This window comes from Phalacrocorax aristotelis, chromosome 2 (assembly GCF_949628215.1).
Source record: "Phalacrocorax aristotelis chromosome 2, bGulAri2.1, whole genome shotgun sequence".
Taxonomy (NCBI): domain Eukaryota; kingdom Metazoa; phylum Chordata; class Aves; order Suliformes; family Phalacrocoracidae; genus Phalacrocorax; species Phalacrocorax aristotelis.
Genome location: NC_134277.1, coordinates 52,995,150 through 53,012,899, shown reverse-complemented (window position 1 = coordinate 53,012,899; position 17,750 = coordinate 52,995,150). Strand labels below are relative to the sequence as shown.

At 44.0% G+C, this 17,750-nt stretch overlaps 1 protein-coding gene across 1 annotated transcript in view; it reads right to left on the bottom strand.

Annotated features, from left to right (window-relative positions):
• The window catches only part of AOAH (acyloxyacyl hydrolase), an 86,072-nt gene extending 69,565 nt beyond the window's left edge, over positions 1-16,507 (bottom strand). The window contains exons 1-3 of the mRNA XM_075083583.1: positions 16,351-16,507; positions 14,942-15,096; positions 998-1,093 (exon numbers count right to left, since the gene is read on the bottom strand). Of these exons, the coding sequence (XP_074939684.1) occupies positions 998-1,093; positions 14,942-15,096; positions 16,351-16,478 (379 nt within the window). The 5' untranslated portion in view covers positions 16,479-16,507. The remainder of the gene's footprint in view (positions 1-997; positions 1,094-14,941; positions 15,097-16,350) is intronic.
• Between the last annotated feature and the right edge of the window lie 1,243 nt (positions 16,508-17,750).

Sequence of the window (17,750 nt, the reverse complement as noted above, 5' to 3'; positions counted from 1 at the left end):
CATGGTTATGTGCCTGTAATTTAAAACACTAAGGATAGGACTTAAGGAATAGAAATCAGATAAGCGTCATTCTGTCAATGAATGAATCCCAGCAATTACCTCCCCGCCCCATCCTGCATCAGGAAATCCTCTCTTGGAAAGGGGGGAATTAATATTCTACATGCATCTTCTGTGAAACTAGGGACTACAGAGCAAGATGGTTTCTCAGAGATACAATTCTTGAAGTCCTATATAAATGACTTCTTAATGAAGAATCCTAAGCCATATTTTTACATTTGTAATGTTAAAAAGATATCATGAATGTGAAATCTAGTTATTTAAATAGTTATAGGATTGGTCTGTGAGGCACAAAGCTATTCTATCAGTCAAATTCTCCTCTATGTAGGAATGTGCATTAGGACAGGTAAGGTCCTTCAGGCAAATAAAATAAGGGGCAGAAAGAGGGGAGTCTACATATATTCATATGGAACAGCTATTGCTTTTGAAATCTGTATCATCAGTTACATTTTAATAGCTTTTCTGTGCAGGCCAAATGTTCACATCTTACACCTGTCAACCTCAGCCCATTTTTGAGATTTTACAATAGCAGCTTCCTATACCTTCTGAAAACATTTTAATCTCCACAGTTGCTATAAAGACCCTTATCAACAAGAAAAAGGAGTGGTTGGGCATACAGTCAATCTATTTTTAAGCTGCTATCAAAGAGACAAAGTGGAGAAAAAGGGAGGGAAGGCATCTGCATGTGTTGGTGCTCACACACATGTGGGCTTCATAAAACCCCATTCACTCTAACTTTGGGACAAAATCCCAGCTCTGAAGCCAAGTAAGCCATGCCGCTGACTTCCCTGCAGATAGCACCTTGCTACTTTTCAGCTACATTCATTTGAGATGCTGCATGAGAAGTGGATAAAGCTTTTTCAAACTCCACATGTGAATTTTTAATTAACAGAAATACAGCAGTACCATCAAAACATATGGCACATTATTTGGTACTTACCAGGTATATAGTCGCACAGTCTCTCCATGGCTGCCTTTACTGTACTGTTGTGCCACTGTGCAAGCTGTTCAATTACAGACACCACAAGCACGCATCCTGCAAATAAACAAACAAAAAGACTGAATGCGGTTGTCTGCGAAGTGTGATGAAGCACCCTGCGCCACAGACGTATTTCAGGCATGGTTGGGCATTTCATTTCTTGAGATGCTCCATGGCAGATGAGTGTTCAAGGGGAATATATATCTGTGAATTTCTGTCTCTATTCAGAACATGTAAGTTATCACAGAGAGGATGCCAATGCCAGAGGAGCACACAGAACAGCCTGACTTTTACAACACTGGATGTTGCCCCCGAAAAAATTAATTTCCAGTATTCCAAGGATGAAAAGCAAGGCGCCTGGGGGACAACCACTGTTACAACAACTGCCTGCTCGGCTACCTGCGCTCTCGTTATTCCTCACAGGAAAAAAGGCACAGGTCTGTACTTGATAGGACTTCATACCTCTCCACACAAGCCACACAGAGAGCTACCAAAACTCAAAAACAGATGGGTGTGACTTCCTGCAGAAAACATGTCATCACAAAGCAGACGTATGTGCTGGCCACCACAAAGCATCCATGACATCATTTCTTCACAGACTTTCCTCTGAAGCCCAGCAGTGCTTGGCACTCACGGGGCTGCTGCCCAGCTATGCATTTGCTAAAGCCAAAATGTCCTTTTTCTGATGTTTTTGGGATGAAGTAGGTTCAATGTGATCCCCACATAACAATCATTCAAAATCCACATATGACCTTAAGTGGTTCATTTCAAGCTGATTTCAAATTGCTGTAGGCCAGCATTGTGCTCTCTGTTTCTGCAGTGATTTCACTGTTTTATAAAGTCACATTTGTTGATGCAAAGTCTGACCAACGTAGTCAGACCTGGCAGCCAGAGTGAGGTCCCTGCCTGGGCTCAGAGCCCATGTAACAGGGGCGGGTATCCCAGGCAGCCAGGAGACAAGGAGCCAGGATGCCAGTTTCCAGCAGCCTGAATAAAGATTTCTCACTGAAATCCCTGTAGCAGAACTGTGTTTACTCTCTGCTGCAAGAACTCTCAGCTCTCAGGACTTGCTGTGACACAGTCTAGAAATGGAGGTGAGCTGCAGCATTTGGACGTGGGTACAGATCCACCTTTTTTTCCAGAGCTCAAGAGCATTAATGTTCAGGTTTTCAGACTGGCACAACTCTTCAAAGTGAGCTTTTAAATTCCTTCCGAGTACCTGGCCTACGTCCTATTAAATCGAAGTGCTGTTTTTCAACATAAATAACTTCAATGCTCCTATGGATCAAGTAGCAAGTCAAAGAGGAGGTAATACAGTTGGAACTTGCTGTAAGACCAATATCTTTGAGTCTTCTATTACTTCTTCTACCCCAAATACAGTAATCTAATGGAAATAACAGTGAACTTAGCCACCTCTTTTGCAGGAATAAAAGCCCACTTCTCCATACTTATTAAATAAAATGCTTACTCAAAGACCTCTGTAGAATGATTTATAAACCGTGCTAACAGCCATTACCTCGAGACAGCCTGAAAGAATAGGAGAATAAATGGAGACAGATACAACCCAGAAAAAACCCTGAGGTAGGTAATTCCTTCTTCCTTCTAAACCCCCTCCTTCCCCCCACCAAAATAGCCACAGGCTAGCCCAAGGAATTAACAGTTAATCAAAACACAATAGCTCATAAAGAAAAATAAAAATTAAAATAATAAAGACCCAAACTAAAACCAAAGGGGACATCTAAGCTGGAGGGTAAGCATGCTCTGGACTTGGGCTTGAAGAACAGCTCAGGGCCATCTGGTCCCAGTTTAACCACTAGCAGGTGCGTTAGCACTGCCTTATCCTGTGCCATGCCCCAGGCAATGCTTCTGCTTGTGCTAGAGACCAGCCCCCAGAGCACATTTGGATGAGGACATTCAGTCGAGGCAGGGAGCAGCTGAGGGGTGCAAGAGACTTCGGCTGTTTGGGTGCAAGCCATGCCCTGCACTGGCCGAGAGACCGAAAACAGACCCTGGCTTATTTGCAACGGTAGTGTGGGCATAGCCACACTGGACCTACTCCATTGCTTAGCACTGAGATGGTGGTGCAGATCCTTGAAACATGCTGGAATCACACCTGAAAGGCATTGCATAACTTGGATCTTACAAGGCCATATTATTAACACACATGAGCAAACTACAGACAACCAAAACTACCCTTCCTCTGCCTTCTATGTCTGTTTTGTTCATGAAGATGGAGGCTCAGAAAAACTAAATTACCAAAATGATGCCTTAACCACAAACCCACATATTCTTTCTGTGCCTTCTTTTCTTCTTTTACAAGGTCAGGCCTTCATCTAACAATCTTGCTGTCTAGAAGTCCAGAAAGATGGGAAGGAGCTAGTCCTTTGGTATTTGCTAAAGGAGACAGCTTTTGTTGTTTTACCCCTCATTCTTTTGCACCAGGAGCTTGAGCAACCTACAAATGAGGATGTGCCAGCGTTTAGCAGACACGGGTCCAGGAGTCTTTGAGGGGTGAAGATAAGGAGGAGTGAAGGAAACTCTGGAGACACCAAAGTTAGCAATGTTAGCAGAGGAAAATGCTTCAGCAGGCAGGGGAGCTGGGAGAGCAGGCAGTCCCCAAAACACAGGCTGAAGAAGACCTGAGCACAGGGGCAAGTGGGCAACAGTGATGGAGCAGACGTCAACGCGGCTTGATGAGTAGTACATACAGCCTGATTGGACTGCAAAATTGCAAGCCTGGGTGCAAAGAGGGGGAAAAGCTCCCATTGTGAGCACAGGCGTGAGCTCAGACACAGGTGAAAACTGAAGGGATCTGGAATGTCATGTCCCTGAGGCTCAGTAACCCATCATGCCAGTGAACTGACAGTGTCACCACTGCAGCAGAGAGAAATGATGCTCATTTTGCCTGTGCTGCGTAACCCAGCCACCTGCACCTTCAGCACACTTTGCAGAGAGGACAGAATCATTCTCTCCTGGTTCCCAGCAACCTTCATGCCCCCCCCCACCCAGCAACTGCATCTTCCACCTGCCCCACTTGCTGGGCATTTCCGCCAAGCATCATGGGAACTGAGGGCTCCAGCTTGGTCCAGCTTTCTAGAAGTCTGCCTCCTGCTGCCAGCACCCCCTCAACCCCCGTGGGACCAGAGGGTGACATGCACTGCTGCAACGAAGCTTGCAAGCTGCTGCTGGTGGGAGTGGGACGGTGCCCGCCTCCCCCCGCACCGCAGCTCATGCTTAATGTGTCATGGTGGGTCTGCGACAGCTGCAAGCAGAAATCAACCTCCACAATGTCTCTGCTCTCAGCTACAGCATGCTCGGGTGCCAAAATGTTGGCTCCATTGCTGCAAGGAGAGATTTTATTTCAGTGTAAAAGCTGGCCTGGTAAAAACATCAATGCAACAAGCCGACCCTCTTGCAACAGGAGAAACCAGCTTACGACGCAGCCCCACACCTTCCCCAGCAGACAAGGAAAGAGCTTGCTGCTGGCTGCAGCACTCAGCCTTGCCGCACCTCAGGGCACCGCTTTGACACTGAAATAGAGTTATTCACCCCAAGCACAGGCTCAGCAACCTGCCTAATGATTCGTCTCAGGGTGGGGGTGCAAAGAGGCTCCTCTCCTTCTGACTCAGATGTTGCTCCCATGGGTCTCATTTTCGTTATCACAACGAGGTCTTCTCGCCTCCAGTAGAGTCAGTGCAGAGAAAGAGGCTTATGGTCAAACAGTCCAAGTGCTCAAAATCCAAAAAGTTGGTCTGAGGATAAAAATACTCTTGCTGTTTGCATTTCCTCTGTCATACAGGAAGACAGTCTCCACTGAAGATGTGAGTTTCTCATGTTTGTCAAAGACTACAGAGGCGGGAAAAAAAATAGCTATTTTTGGTTCAGCTCTGCCAAATAGAAAGAAGAATTCTTAATCACATACACAATCATGCAGGTAACCCTACTCAAGGAGCATTCTCCCAGCAATTAAATGGAAATTTTTCATGTTGATTAAGTCAGTTAGACACTTTGGTGTCTATCGAACCAGGCCCAAAGGGAGATTTGCTTCGCATAAGAATTAACAGAGCCATCACTTAGTTTGTGCAGTACTTAATGCAGTACCTTGGGCTACTAGATGCTATATGAATATAAATAACAATAATAATAGCTTGACTACTTAGGAAAAACCTACAGAGCTGAATTTCAAAATGTTTAGCCTCATAAACTATTCTTTACTATCACAGAGAGGATGCTTCAGGTCATGCTGTTATACCCTCCCCACCTCAGGCACCCACAGACCACACCTTAGTTATTCAAATGCTCCCCTGCAAATGCACTTATTCCAGATGAAATGCTACACTTCACAGGACAAACCAGTAAAGAAAGTCTTGACTGATTTTTCAAAGGGGTCTGCGGTTCCAGGTTAGGGCATCCTCAGCCTCAGGCACCACGGCTGAAGTCTCTGGGCCCAAATTTGGGGAGGTTTTCTGCCCTCTGGTAGGAAAGGTCCTACCTGGAAACACATGCCACCACCATGTGCCATCAGCTGATCTGCTCTCTGATCTACCTGCGTTTTAATCAGGTGCCCCTTGGTCCACCTCTCTTTACTCCGCATGGTCTACTGGCACCTCTTATTTCCCTGCCATGGGCCATGCCCAGGGGACACCCGCTTATGTTCGGGCTCCGCTGGCCCCAAAGTCTTGTGTTTAGACTGATGTAATCAGAAGCAGCTGTTGGGCTGGAGATTTTATATTACTCAGGAAAACGGTTGAACCCTGGCAGGAGGGAGGAGGAAGGTCTGAGGGGTCTTACTGTAGCCCAGGGAGTCCAACTCACCCAGGCTTCCTGGTTTTTTGGATAAAAACATGCTCCCCCCAGTAATTCAGATTTATCCTCTAGGAGAACCTATCATCTGTGTTGGGCTATCGGTAAAATCTCAAGAGGTTAGTATCTATAAATTAAAGTTGACTCAGACTATCCTTGCTCCTACTACAAACCTGCTCTCTTTTTAATCATATATATGATCATCCTCTGGATTTAGTGGCAGAAGAAGAATTCACTGTTGGCTGCAGCATAGAAGCCACTACCCTCTAATGAAATCAACAGAAATCTCCCTGCACACCAAATATCATTAGAAATGCTAACCAGTTATCCTAGCCTTTAATGAGTCTTAATTCTGCTGGCTGAAAATGGAAAATAATTAGTTAGCTAAAAAGGACAGGGGGAAATCTGCTGTCTTTGACTGTAGAAATCTCACTGCTTTAATTACTTATGATGTGTGCAAGTATATAAACTTTTTAACACTCTGGCATCAGTAGAAAAGCAATTCCAGATCTGGACAGTCATTAGCAACTATTGCTTGCCTTTAATTTAGTAGATATATAGATGTGATTTATTTCTCATTATGAGCTGGGCATATATAAGGCAATGCAGATAGGCTTCATAATTAAAGGTTAAAAAAAGCTCTAAATTTTTTATAGTGGCAAATGATTTTCTTCAGAAACAAGTTTCAAGAATTTGACTCTGCTGTCGCACTTTAATAGGTTTCAATGCCTTGACAGGCTGAAGGATGTTTTCTCTGGAAGAAATCCACTGGTATTATAATGCCTACCAGCCTTTAGAAAATAGACTTTGGTATTAATAAAATGCCTGCCTCTTTTAGCGATAGTTTGTCCCATCTGCTATTAATTTCTGAAGAGATAAGAGAAAACCATAACCATTTTGTTCAGCAGCAGTAATCTGAAAGCTCACACGTCAGAAAGTACTTCTCTCTCTCCATGTATTTGAAAATAGTATGTAATAATAAAATGACACTTCCAATAAGCTCAGAAAAAAAATCATACCCCAATAATAAAATCAGAGATAGAGAAATTCATTTCTTAGCTGTGAAGCCTCTGGCAGTTTGAGCAGACTATTTAACTTAATCCACTTCTGCCGCACATGTTTGAAAGGTTCTATAATTAGAATTATACCTAGGGATGTCAAGAAGTGTCTGGATAGTGAAAGCTGCCTCTCTAAGTTTCAGATTTGTAGATATATTTGTCTGTGTAAAGCTCTGTTAAATGGGATTTCTGGCACCTGGCACAGCCTCCTTTGCCATCCTTTAATCACATTCCTGGATGCTGAACATCTTTCTTGCCCGTCCAGCCATACCGCTATTTCCGAGCCATAAATTAAATACATCCCCTGGAGCACAAGGAGGAAGTAAGCCCAAAAAAGTGGTCTTTGGCACAAACGGCTCTCTGCAAAGCCTGCCAGCCAGGCTGTGGTCACCCTGCTCGCTCCTGGTGGAGCAGGAGCTGGAGCCTCGCTTGGTGGCAAAACTCTGCCTCAAATATCTGTCTGCAGCAGATATCTTAAAAATAAATATGTATATGTATAAATGAACCCATCTACCACATTCCTGGGTTTATACAGAAGATGAAGGTTTCCCCAAAACACAGTCTGTGCATCTTCCATTTATGGATGATCATAGGCTCCAATGCATCTCTTAAAGCCCACACGTGAGGAGTCTGCAGAGCCCAGGTACGAAAGACAGTACTGCTACTTCTCATGCAGATGGTGTTGATCTGGCGCAAAAACACCTGTTTCCAAATTCACCTAATCCAGTTGCAGTTCAAACTGGAACAAGACATTCCTGTTTGAAATAAAAGCATTCACACAGGGAGCTAATAAGAAACAAGATTTTCTCCCCTGAGATAGGTGGGTGTTCTAGGTGCAGGCACACCATGGATATGCAAAGTTACAATACAGGAACGTTTTCTTTTTCACTATGTATTCCTTTCCTAATACTTCCCAATACCCATTTTGCCTTCTTTTGCTGCCTCTCAGCACTGAGCTGATACTTTCAAAGAACAGCCCTTTATAACCTCAAGATCCAGCATGGAAATACTCAGCTCAAATAACATAACAGTATATGCAAAGTTAGGGTAGCTATTTTCCTTTATACAGCCAGAGGCTTTGTTGCTTTGAAAGGTAATTTAGAAAGGGATCTGAGCGTACAAGTCTTTTAACTCAGACTTTGCTTCCTATTCCATTTACAGTGTTAACATATGTCATGGAGATACTGAAGTGATAGAATATAATTATAGATATCCGTATTCCAATACGTTGGCATATACAAGACCTTTTCCCCCTACATTTGCTAAGTGTCATAAAATATCTTGGAAATGCTAAATGGAACGCTATTACCAAACCTGTCACTGGACATAAAATTACATATAGCATACTGGCGAAAGCCATTTTTGAAATATTAATATCGATATAGCAGTATTTTGAGTGCATGGTAGCTCTGTAACAAACCCAGGAAGCCCTGGAATAGCAATTATCATTTCCGTTTCTCATGCAATAACCGTGAGCCACTTCAGACCCTTAACTTCAGAGCTCTATTCGTTCATTATTGTTCCTTTCAGACACCCAATGATGACTCTGATGCAGTTATGCTGGTGCAGAAAATTCACTTTCCATCTAGTGGAAGACTCTGGTACCCATACCTGCCAGCCAAATGTATCCCTCGTGTTTCCCACATTACAGTTTAAAGAGCCCTATTTAACAAAATCTATAACCCCAAGCATTTCTAATGGAAATGCTTTCTGCATTAATTAATAGGAAAAAAAACCCCTGTGTATGTATGTGTGCTATTAACATATCTTTCTTTTCCTAATCAGAAAAGGGTATTACAAATTTACTGAATCCTGAATTGTGGGAGGGGGAGTTAATGTAACAGGATAACTTCATCCTTGTCACAAAGGTTTGTCCATTTTACGATTCTGAATGCACTAAACTTGTTTCAGATACACAGTTCCTGAAACCACCGAAAGTGGTTGCCTTAACCATAAGCAGAAGTTCTGTATGGGGCTAACATGAACAAGAGTGGGAGGCACACAATCTGTGGCAGTCACCAACCAAAGAGATAATCAATACTAAATAAATAAGATTATCAAAGAAAACTTATACTAAAGGCAAGCATCAGTAATGTAAAACATACAAGACTACCCATGTCTACAAATGCACATATAAATATATATGACTGTGTATTTACACACACTCACATATATATATGTGAGTATGCTAAGCACACCTTTTTATTGCGATCAGCAGATATATTTGCATTTTACAGCCATAAACTTTCAGTAAGACTTGGGGTGATTTTGAAAGTGACATTTTTACCATCAGTTGCTGAAAAATATGAATCCCTGTAGAAAATATTCCTATTTTAGTAGTTGCTTTAGTATCTCTACTGTACTACTCACATGCCTGTGGTTTTTCTATCCAAAGTATAATCATAGGAAAAAATGTTATGGTGAAATTTGGGATATATTACCTACCATCAGGCCAAATTTTCTGCTGAGTAAACTGAGCAACGTTGGTGAAGTGAACAGAGGTGCTGTGGCTTGGCACTGGTTTAACTGTAATCAAAGTCGATTCCCAGCCTTTCAGAGGAAAATACATTGCGGTGCTACATTGATATTGGGCATGTCCTTTTTACAGAACTCATTGAGCTGTAAATTATACGTTCTGTCATGGTGCCTCCCCAGACAATATGTGCACAGCCACTTTGTCTGAGCACAGTTATTAAAAGCCTCCAACTCCATTTGGCATGTTCCATTGTGCGGAGTTATTGGGAACTCCAAATGTCACCGGTCCTGCTGCCACTCCGCAGGGCATATTTCATCCCTGCACTCAGGCACAGCTAGATGGAGGCAAACTGTTGAGGACATTGACTATCACACAAATCAACACAGGTAGAGGTCGGCATTTTACGCTGCCAGGAAGCTCAGAAATATCTGTTCTTTAATGTAATCAGAGCTGAAAATATGTTTTAAAAACATGCTTCTTCATACGCTAGGAATTATGTGCTCATGGGTGAATGGAAGAGGTGACTCACAAAGGTTGCTGAGAATGGCATTGTATCAAGCACAAAGATGGGGAAATTTGCTTCCCCGGCTGCCGACCCACAGGATCTCTGCTCGCTAGCAAAGAAGATGGAAAGCGCTGCTGTCCAGCTGTATTGAGCGCTCCCTGACTAATCGCCTCATTCCAAAAAGGGCAGCCAAAGTTAATCGCCAAAAGAGCAGGACAGCCTGCTGCTGGGGAGGAAATAAATAAACCCTGCTATTTGCAAGCGTTTCTCGTGGTCACAGCACAGAACCCCCAAAAAGCCAACCTGGAAGAACTCCTCTCACACAAGCCTCTGCCCTAGCAGCTGATCTACAGCATCTATGCTGTTCCGAAGGGACAGGGTAGACACAGATCTGTTAAGATCTCTAATGACGTCTTCTACAGCCTTCTCAGGAACTGATGACAGCACTCCCTTAGCACTACCCTTAGAAATTTTTCTTCCTAACCTGAATGTCCCTACTGGTATCCATTTCTGTTATTTCTTGCCATAGCTGTTATGAACCTGGAGAATGGATCACCCCTTTAATGTTTTTGAGGACGGGTATGTCTTTTCTCAAGTTTTTCTTCTCTAGACTAATTAATTTATTCAGTCTTTCTTTATAGCTTATGTTTGTTTTTCTCCAAAACCTCCTGTCACTCTGCATCATTCTTGATGCTCAGCCCCAAAAGGGAAGGCAGATATTCCTCTGAGGCTTTGTCAATGCTAAGAAAGGTAGCGGGTTACTTCACATGTCTTGCAAGCTGACTTCTGTTCACACATCTCAGCGTACGCAGCGTGCGTGTGCTTCGTGACAGCATGCCATCATTGTGCCACTACAAGCCCAGATGATCTTCCCTAGGGATGCTACCCAGCCGGTCGTTCCTCATCTGCTACGTGTGCCGCTGACTATTCCTGCTGAAGTGCCTTCAACATACCCATATTTAAATGATTTTTACTGGGGGCAAGAACACTGTTTCATTATCCTGGCTAATGAAAATATGGAATGCTACTATGTTCAAAACAGAGGTCCAACAACGACCTCATTTTGTACATCCTTCCGCTTAGGGAGTGAGCCACTCATAATTACTTTCTGACCAAGACCACTCAGCAGTTTTGTCCTGCCCTGTAGAAGCTTAATCAATGTCACATATCTTTCAGCCATTAAATTAGTGCTGAGGTGGTGCCACAAGCCTTACTAAAGTCCAGCTGTAACATCTACTGCTTCTTCCGTGCCTACATGCCATTACCCCATCAGCAAAGAAAATTAGATTGATCTGACACTGTTTCTCCTGGATAAATCCTTGATAAATCTTACTCCTATTTACCTTTGAAAGGTGCTTTTGTAAAGTTTTATTAAATACTGTAGGATTTATCTAGGAATTGATGTTTAACTGACTGATCTGCAATTCCGCAGATTTCCTTTCTTTCCCATGTTGAAGAGAGATGAATACATGAGTTCCCTCCAGTCTTCCAGTGTCTCACCTACTTTCTGTATCCTCCAGGGCAGCTTCTGCCTTTCCTGAGGTTGCTTCAGACACTTCTGGATTAAGTCACCTTTGCTAGAGAACAGGACAATTTGCACAGACCCTTTAAGGGCTCTGTCATAATTCAGGGTGGTGGGAGGTGTGGAATAAAACCTTTAAAAATTAAACAGAAATAATAGAAAAATAAAGAACATGATCATAGGTATGATGAAACATTAACACCAGTGTCAACAGTTACTGGTGTTACTGTACTGTCTTTGGGTACCTTAACGCTAACTTAAGGAAAACTTTGCTTGCCCTGTGGAATGGGCAGTATTTTCATCATTTAACAGATGGGGAAAGTCAAAGATCTGAGTACCTCAAGGGCTCAATCATACTTAATTTTTAAGGGAAAAATTCACTGCGTCTCGTTCTCAGGATGTCCCACTGAAAATGTCATGCTGCATCCAGCAAAAGGGTTTCTAGGTCTCGTCCTGAAAAAAATCCTTAAGCCATACTTCCAGTCAGTAACAAACCCAGAAACAAAAACCAGACCTAGCATCCAGCTCCCAAACCAGTGCATAGAGCAAAAATCTCAGCTTCTTTACATGAGGAAAACCAGCTTCATGGGCCTTTGCATATAGGAAAACTTACTAAAGTCCTTTTATCTACCATAAGGAAAAAGCAGAAGAATATAACACACGCAAAACATGCAAAAGGCCCAGAAGAAGGGCCTGAGCTGACTTCATGGTATGCAAAGAGGGGGGCATTTTTCCAGCCTGGGAGGGCAGGAAACACTGATGGAGAAAAGAGACTGTCAGACGTTTGGAAAATTCTTCTAGTGACAGGGCCAAAGAAAGACCATGTATCTATTTAAGGGCAGGTTGGAGATGGTTAGGAGCTGCTTAGGTATAGTACATCTGATCTTGGGATAATCCAGGAGGAATATCATTCAGGTCCTTTCCCCCTGTTTTCCATAATTCTAAAAGGCGGTAGCATTAAATCCCTTTTTAGGTGGGAACACTTTATGGATGCTTTATTTTTACACCAAGTCAATTATGAAAAGACTTTCTCTGGATGAAGCAGCCAAATTTTTCAAGCAAATGCAGCAAAAATGATGTAACTTTTTCTATAGTTACTGAGGCTGATTAGAGCTTCCATCTAAATGTTTTCTAACACAATTAAGTTTGCTGTAAAAAAAGTCATCTTCTTTTTTAGAAAAGTAGCAATCTGAAAGCAGAAATGTTTTGGCCAACCCTCCCCTGTGAGCCATCTGAACTCTTCAGCCTGATGTGGCACCTCTCTGGATGCATACCCTCCTCTCCTCCAGCCTGATTCTGTACTGGCATATAGGTGCCAGGGAACAGAAGGAAGCAACTAAGTTATATCACATTCAACAGAGGTACCAGAGCTGCATTTTATTCTCCTGTCATATAATTTTTACATATTTCTTCAAGAAGTGTGATACTTTCAGTGGAAAGGCTTAATGGAAAACATTTTCTTGCTTTTGTTACTGAAGAAGCATCCATTTTCTGACCAGCTTTGGCTCCTAACGTAGCAATCTCAGTCATGCAGGTGGTACACACAGAGGAGTGATCAGAAATGGCTATTCAGTGTGCAGCCACCTCATTTCCCTCAGAACAGAGAGGCAAATAACTCCGAAAGATTAGACACCTGACCACACATTTAACTTGCATGAAAAAGTCCATCTCTTCAAGAACATCTCCTATACATTGGGCAGCAGGCACCTCGCATGTTAAAAATGCTGTCTCGAGCTATAAAGCCAAGAAGGTACAGAGGAAGTTCTCATGGTTCTCTCGGATGGCAAACTGAGCTAGCAGGGTCTGAGGTCGAGCTGTTGAAAGGAAATCACAATCTTCCTCCCCGTGCAGTCTTAATGCTATGCTTCATTTTTTGCTTGCAGTTTACAGAGGTGTGGCCAGCCTGTTTTGGTCCTGTGTCGAGTGCACATGGATGCTTTTAGCTGAAGGAACACCTCAGAGAGAGCAGTTGATATGGGAGACTGGCTTTCTGGGATCTCCCCACTGAACAAACATGCTGGGGAGATGCTCAGTGGTCCCAGCAATGGGGCTGGCACAGCTTTCCTCCATTTGGGAGGGAAAAAAAAAAAGCACAACTTATCTTGTGCAAGGCAACTTCAACGCAATCTGCAGTCACTTAAGGAATTTAGAGCCTTGCTAGGTCAATAGGAGGGAAAGGGCAGACAACGCTCACACCTGACATTTAAAAAACACCAGTGTAAACATCCTTTAGGCGAGTACGCTCGCTGCCTTTCCTGTGCCATCAAAACCATAGCTACCTAAAGATCTCACCATTCAAACCCACCACTTCCCTTTTGCTCTGGCAGCTGCTTGGTCACTGTTTGTGTGGCTGCTGGCCCAAACAAGTCCGGTCCCTGACAGACATTTCCGCTTTTCACCACTCGCTCTCATTTTCCGGCTGGTGGCTGAACCCTGGCAGGAGCTGCGCAAGCCTCACTGCCCCGACTTTGCTCCACTTTCAGTTCACCCTGCCTCGCCAGTGCCAAAATCTGCAGGGGCACTCTGGATGGCTCAGAAGTGAGGCAAAACCTGTTTTTATCAAGCTTATTTCTAATTGTGTTCCTTGAGCCACAGTGAAAAAAATTTGGGGTTGAAAGGAAGTACTACCTTCTGAAGGATGGCGAACCATGACAGAGTTTATTTTTATGGTACAAAAGTGCCTTGAAAAGCTAAAAGAAGACAAAATAAAACGTTTTATCACAATGCATAAGACATATCCATCATTTAACATTTGCTCACATAAAAAATATAAGCTGCCGCATCTCTCTAGGTGTATAGAGTCTCACGCCAAGGGCATTTCTGGTGCAGAGATACCCACAGTTCACGTTGACTTTGATGTTACTGGTCTTGCTTTGGAAAACAGTCAGCTGAGGCTCCAGGATACCCCCAGCAAAAGCTGCTGTGGAGATCACCAAAGTCACACGAGAGAGGAGCTGCCAAAACACGCTCGCCCCACTTTAGTACAGGTGGTGCAGACACGTGCGCTCACGAAAAGGAAAGGATATGGGAGAAAACAGCCCTTGCAACTTGGCCATCCAGAGATGACCATCCAGACCACAAAGCTCTCTGGCCCAAATATGGACCAACTATTCTTAAGAATGGTTTCCCAGGCAATGAAATCGATGAGGAGACCCTGGGTGAGCCTGAGGGAAACTGTGCCTTCCAGCAGTTAAGCAACATGCATTGTGAACCATATCAAATACTAGGACCCCATAACACCTTGTTTCCAGGTCCCAGACCTACAGACGTCAAAGCCAGCTTTTCAGGTGCCATTCCCTGCAGAGCAAAAACATGAACTTTGGGAATCAGCCACTCAAAAACAAAATCATAAAATAACTGCAGACCCCATGCTGGTCTTGCAAAATCTTCAGTGATTATTTCACTAAAGACTACGAGTATTTTGCTGTACAGCTGTTGAAATAGATAAAGGAGTGATTTATGATGTGCATAGCAATTCTCAGCTCACCGGTGGAGTAACAAATGAACTAGTCCAGCAGGCAAACAAAACCTGAATACATACCGACACAGGTGTGTCCTTTGTACAGCCCAGAGGGGAGTGAAAGGGGTGGTGGGTTGTTTCCATGGGGGAGAGGGGAGGAAGAGGCAGCCTTCAGCAGAATTGGGAGCCAGAGGATGCAGAATAAATTAAGGACTGTTTGCTTAGACCCCTTCATCCTAAGGAAGGAAGAAAAGGAAGAAATCAGGTGGGAAGGGCGCACGTGGACCTGTATTCCCTTAATGTTCAGGGAGCATCCTGCATCCTTGTCTCATTAGCAGCTTGAGGTGAAAGGAGACTCGCACGCCTATGTAGCTATATGTAACGCAGGGTCTACTTCCCAGGTGGGGACGCACACCTCTGCCCTTTCACGGGGTGCACAGAGGATCCCACACTCGCGCATCACCGGTGCTCTCCTGGCCCCTGCCCTTCGCACACCCCTCAGCCCCTCTCAGGCCATTTGGGGTGGCTGTGCAGCCACCCACCACAACCCAGTGAGTCCCATGCATGTGGGCACCCTGTGACTGGGCTGGGAGGATGCCCCCGTGGACCCAGGCAACTCTCCACACCCCCCCCGTGCCCCCACTGCCCCATTTGCGGCTCTTCCCAACCTGCTGGCCTGGGAGGACCGTGAGGGTTGCATGAACAGCTCTGGCTCAACGCTCCCGTGGCTTCTGCAGTAGCAGCGGATGACTAACGACCTTAAACCACAGCACCGGAGCCACTCAGCATTAATAACGCAAGACACTCCCCTGAATGACTAGTGTTGCAAAAAGAAAAAAAAACCCAACCTCAGAAACCCTTCCCCCTGGTCCCCGTCACTCCTCTGCCCTCCTCTGCAGACAAGAAAAAAAATATATCTCCAGCTGTTTCTGTAAGATTTTTTGATGTGAAAAATAAAATAAAGAGTTTGGGCTGGAGCCACGGGGGCTGGGAGGGACAGACAGGGCACTGCAGCCGTGGGGCTCCCACGCCAGGGTTTCACTGGGGCTTTGGTTCTGCCAGGGTCGAGCTGTAGGGGGACGGAAGGCAGCTGCCGGCATAAGGCCAGCAGCAGGACAAGAACCCGTGTTCTCATCAGCTTTGAGTGTGTTCATTTGCAGCACCCAGCCGCTTGCAAGGCTTGAAAAAATCCTGGTCTTTTCCTGCTTTGGCAGTCACAACAACTAAAGGTTTCCCTCTCAGTTTTTTTTTTTAATTCCCCCAGATAAGGCAAAAACCAGTCGTTCCCCAGCCTGAAGCAAACACAGAGAGTAAAACATGTTTAAATGACATCACTTCAGAGGTGGAACAAGTCCAAACAGCTAAACCCCAGACACGATGGGTGCAAGGGTGGCTATAACAGTACTATGTAGGGCTGAGGCACTGGAGGACCAGAGCTACATCCCACCTCTGCCTCTGCCTTTTTGTTTAACCCTGGGCAAGTCTCTTACCCCTCCAGCCGGCTGCAGGTACTCGTCTTTCCTTCCCACTCTTTGCCTGGCTCTTTCAGAAGGGAGCAAGCTGTCGTCATGGTTGCTAAAGGGCAATGAGGAGCCCGTGTCGTTTGGCATCCCCACATGCTTCCCGGGCGTAATTAAAGGAGACTCATACATGGTGGTGTAAAAGGAAAAATAGAGAATGTATTAAAATCGGTGATTCCCTGCCAAATCTTCAGGCATTCCTGCAGGTCAACATCACTGCACAGGGATCAGGTCAGCTTTAGTATTTAATGTAGGTGCTTTTTTTTTGCAAGCTACTTCTTTTCTGTGGGAACCTGACCTATGACATTTTTAAAGACAGTCCCGGAAAGTTTGCCTCAACTTTGATAAGGAGAAGTTGACAATGATAATATAACACTGTAGCTCTGGAGGAAGGAGGGGAAAAAAAAAAAAAGCCGACTGTTAAAAGCTTCAGTGTGAATATAAATGACTCCACATCTCCATTCTCTAAACCAAGCCATTGGCTTCCAAATGCATGTTTTTCTTCTGAAAAAGGAAAAAAATTAACCCAAAATAGAGGTAATAGCTGTTGCCTGAGTTTTGCAGACCTCTTCCTGCTTATCATTCTCCCTACAGCTAGAAATGGTGGTTTTCATTTTTTTTAATAGCAGATAAACAAAAATCATAGTGCAAAGTACCTTATCCATATGCCAATCCTACTGAAATCTGCAGGATGTTTTTCTTAACGCTGTAAAAACTTGCTATAAAAAGACACTGTGCTACAGTGACTGCAGCTCCATTAAACCCTTTTTAACACACATATCACTTGGTTCCCAATGACACTTTGAAGTCCTTTAAAACTCTGCATATTGGCTCACGAGTGCTTGCTGCAAAAGCAGAGTGCTAATAATAGGCAAGAAAAATCTTCCTAGCAGAGAGGTCTTTGGAATGGTTTCCGCTTTATAACTATAGCAAAATACAAATCTAAACAACAGCACTTATAAAGTATATAGATAGATCCCCAGCTGCTCCCAGGCATGTAAACCTGCAAAGCATACAGCTCTAGCCCATAATCGGCTACGTTATTTTCTTTTACTTTAGGCTGTGGAAAGAGTGGTGAGATAACCCAGAATCATGTGTTAACACAGAGCTGGTTTTTGCTATACCTTATGCATTTGCCAAGCTCTTAAACCAATTAAAGAAAAACCCCAAAGCTTTTAAAATATGCAGTCTGGTCAGACAAATGAGGGATTTGCATGCGTAGATTTTGAGGCCAGCTGGGAAGGTGACCTCCCTGCTGGCATTAAATCTTTCTTTTTCCCACTCAAACCAGATAGCAAGCCTGCCTTTTGCCAAGTAGATTTTATATTCCTTCCAAGTCCCTGAGACAGTAAGACCTAAAGCCATCTTGG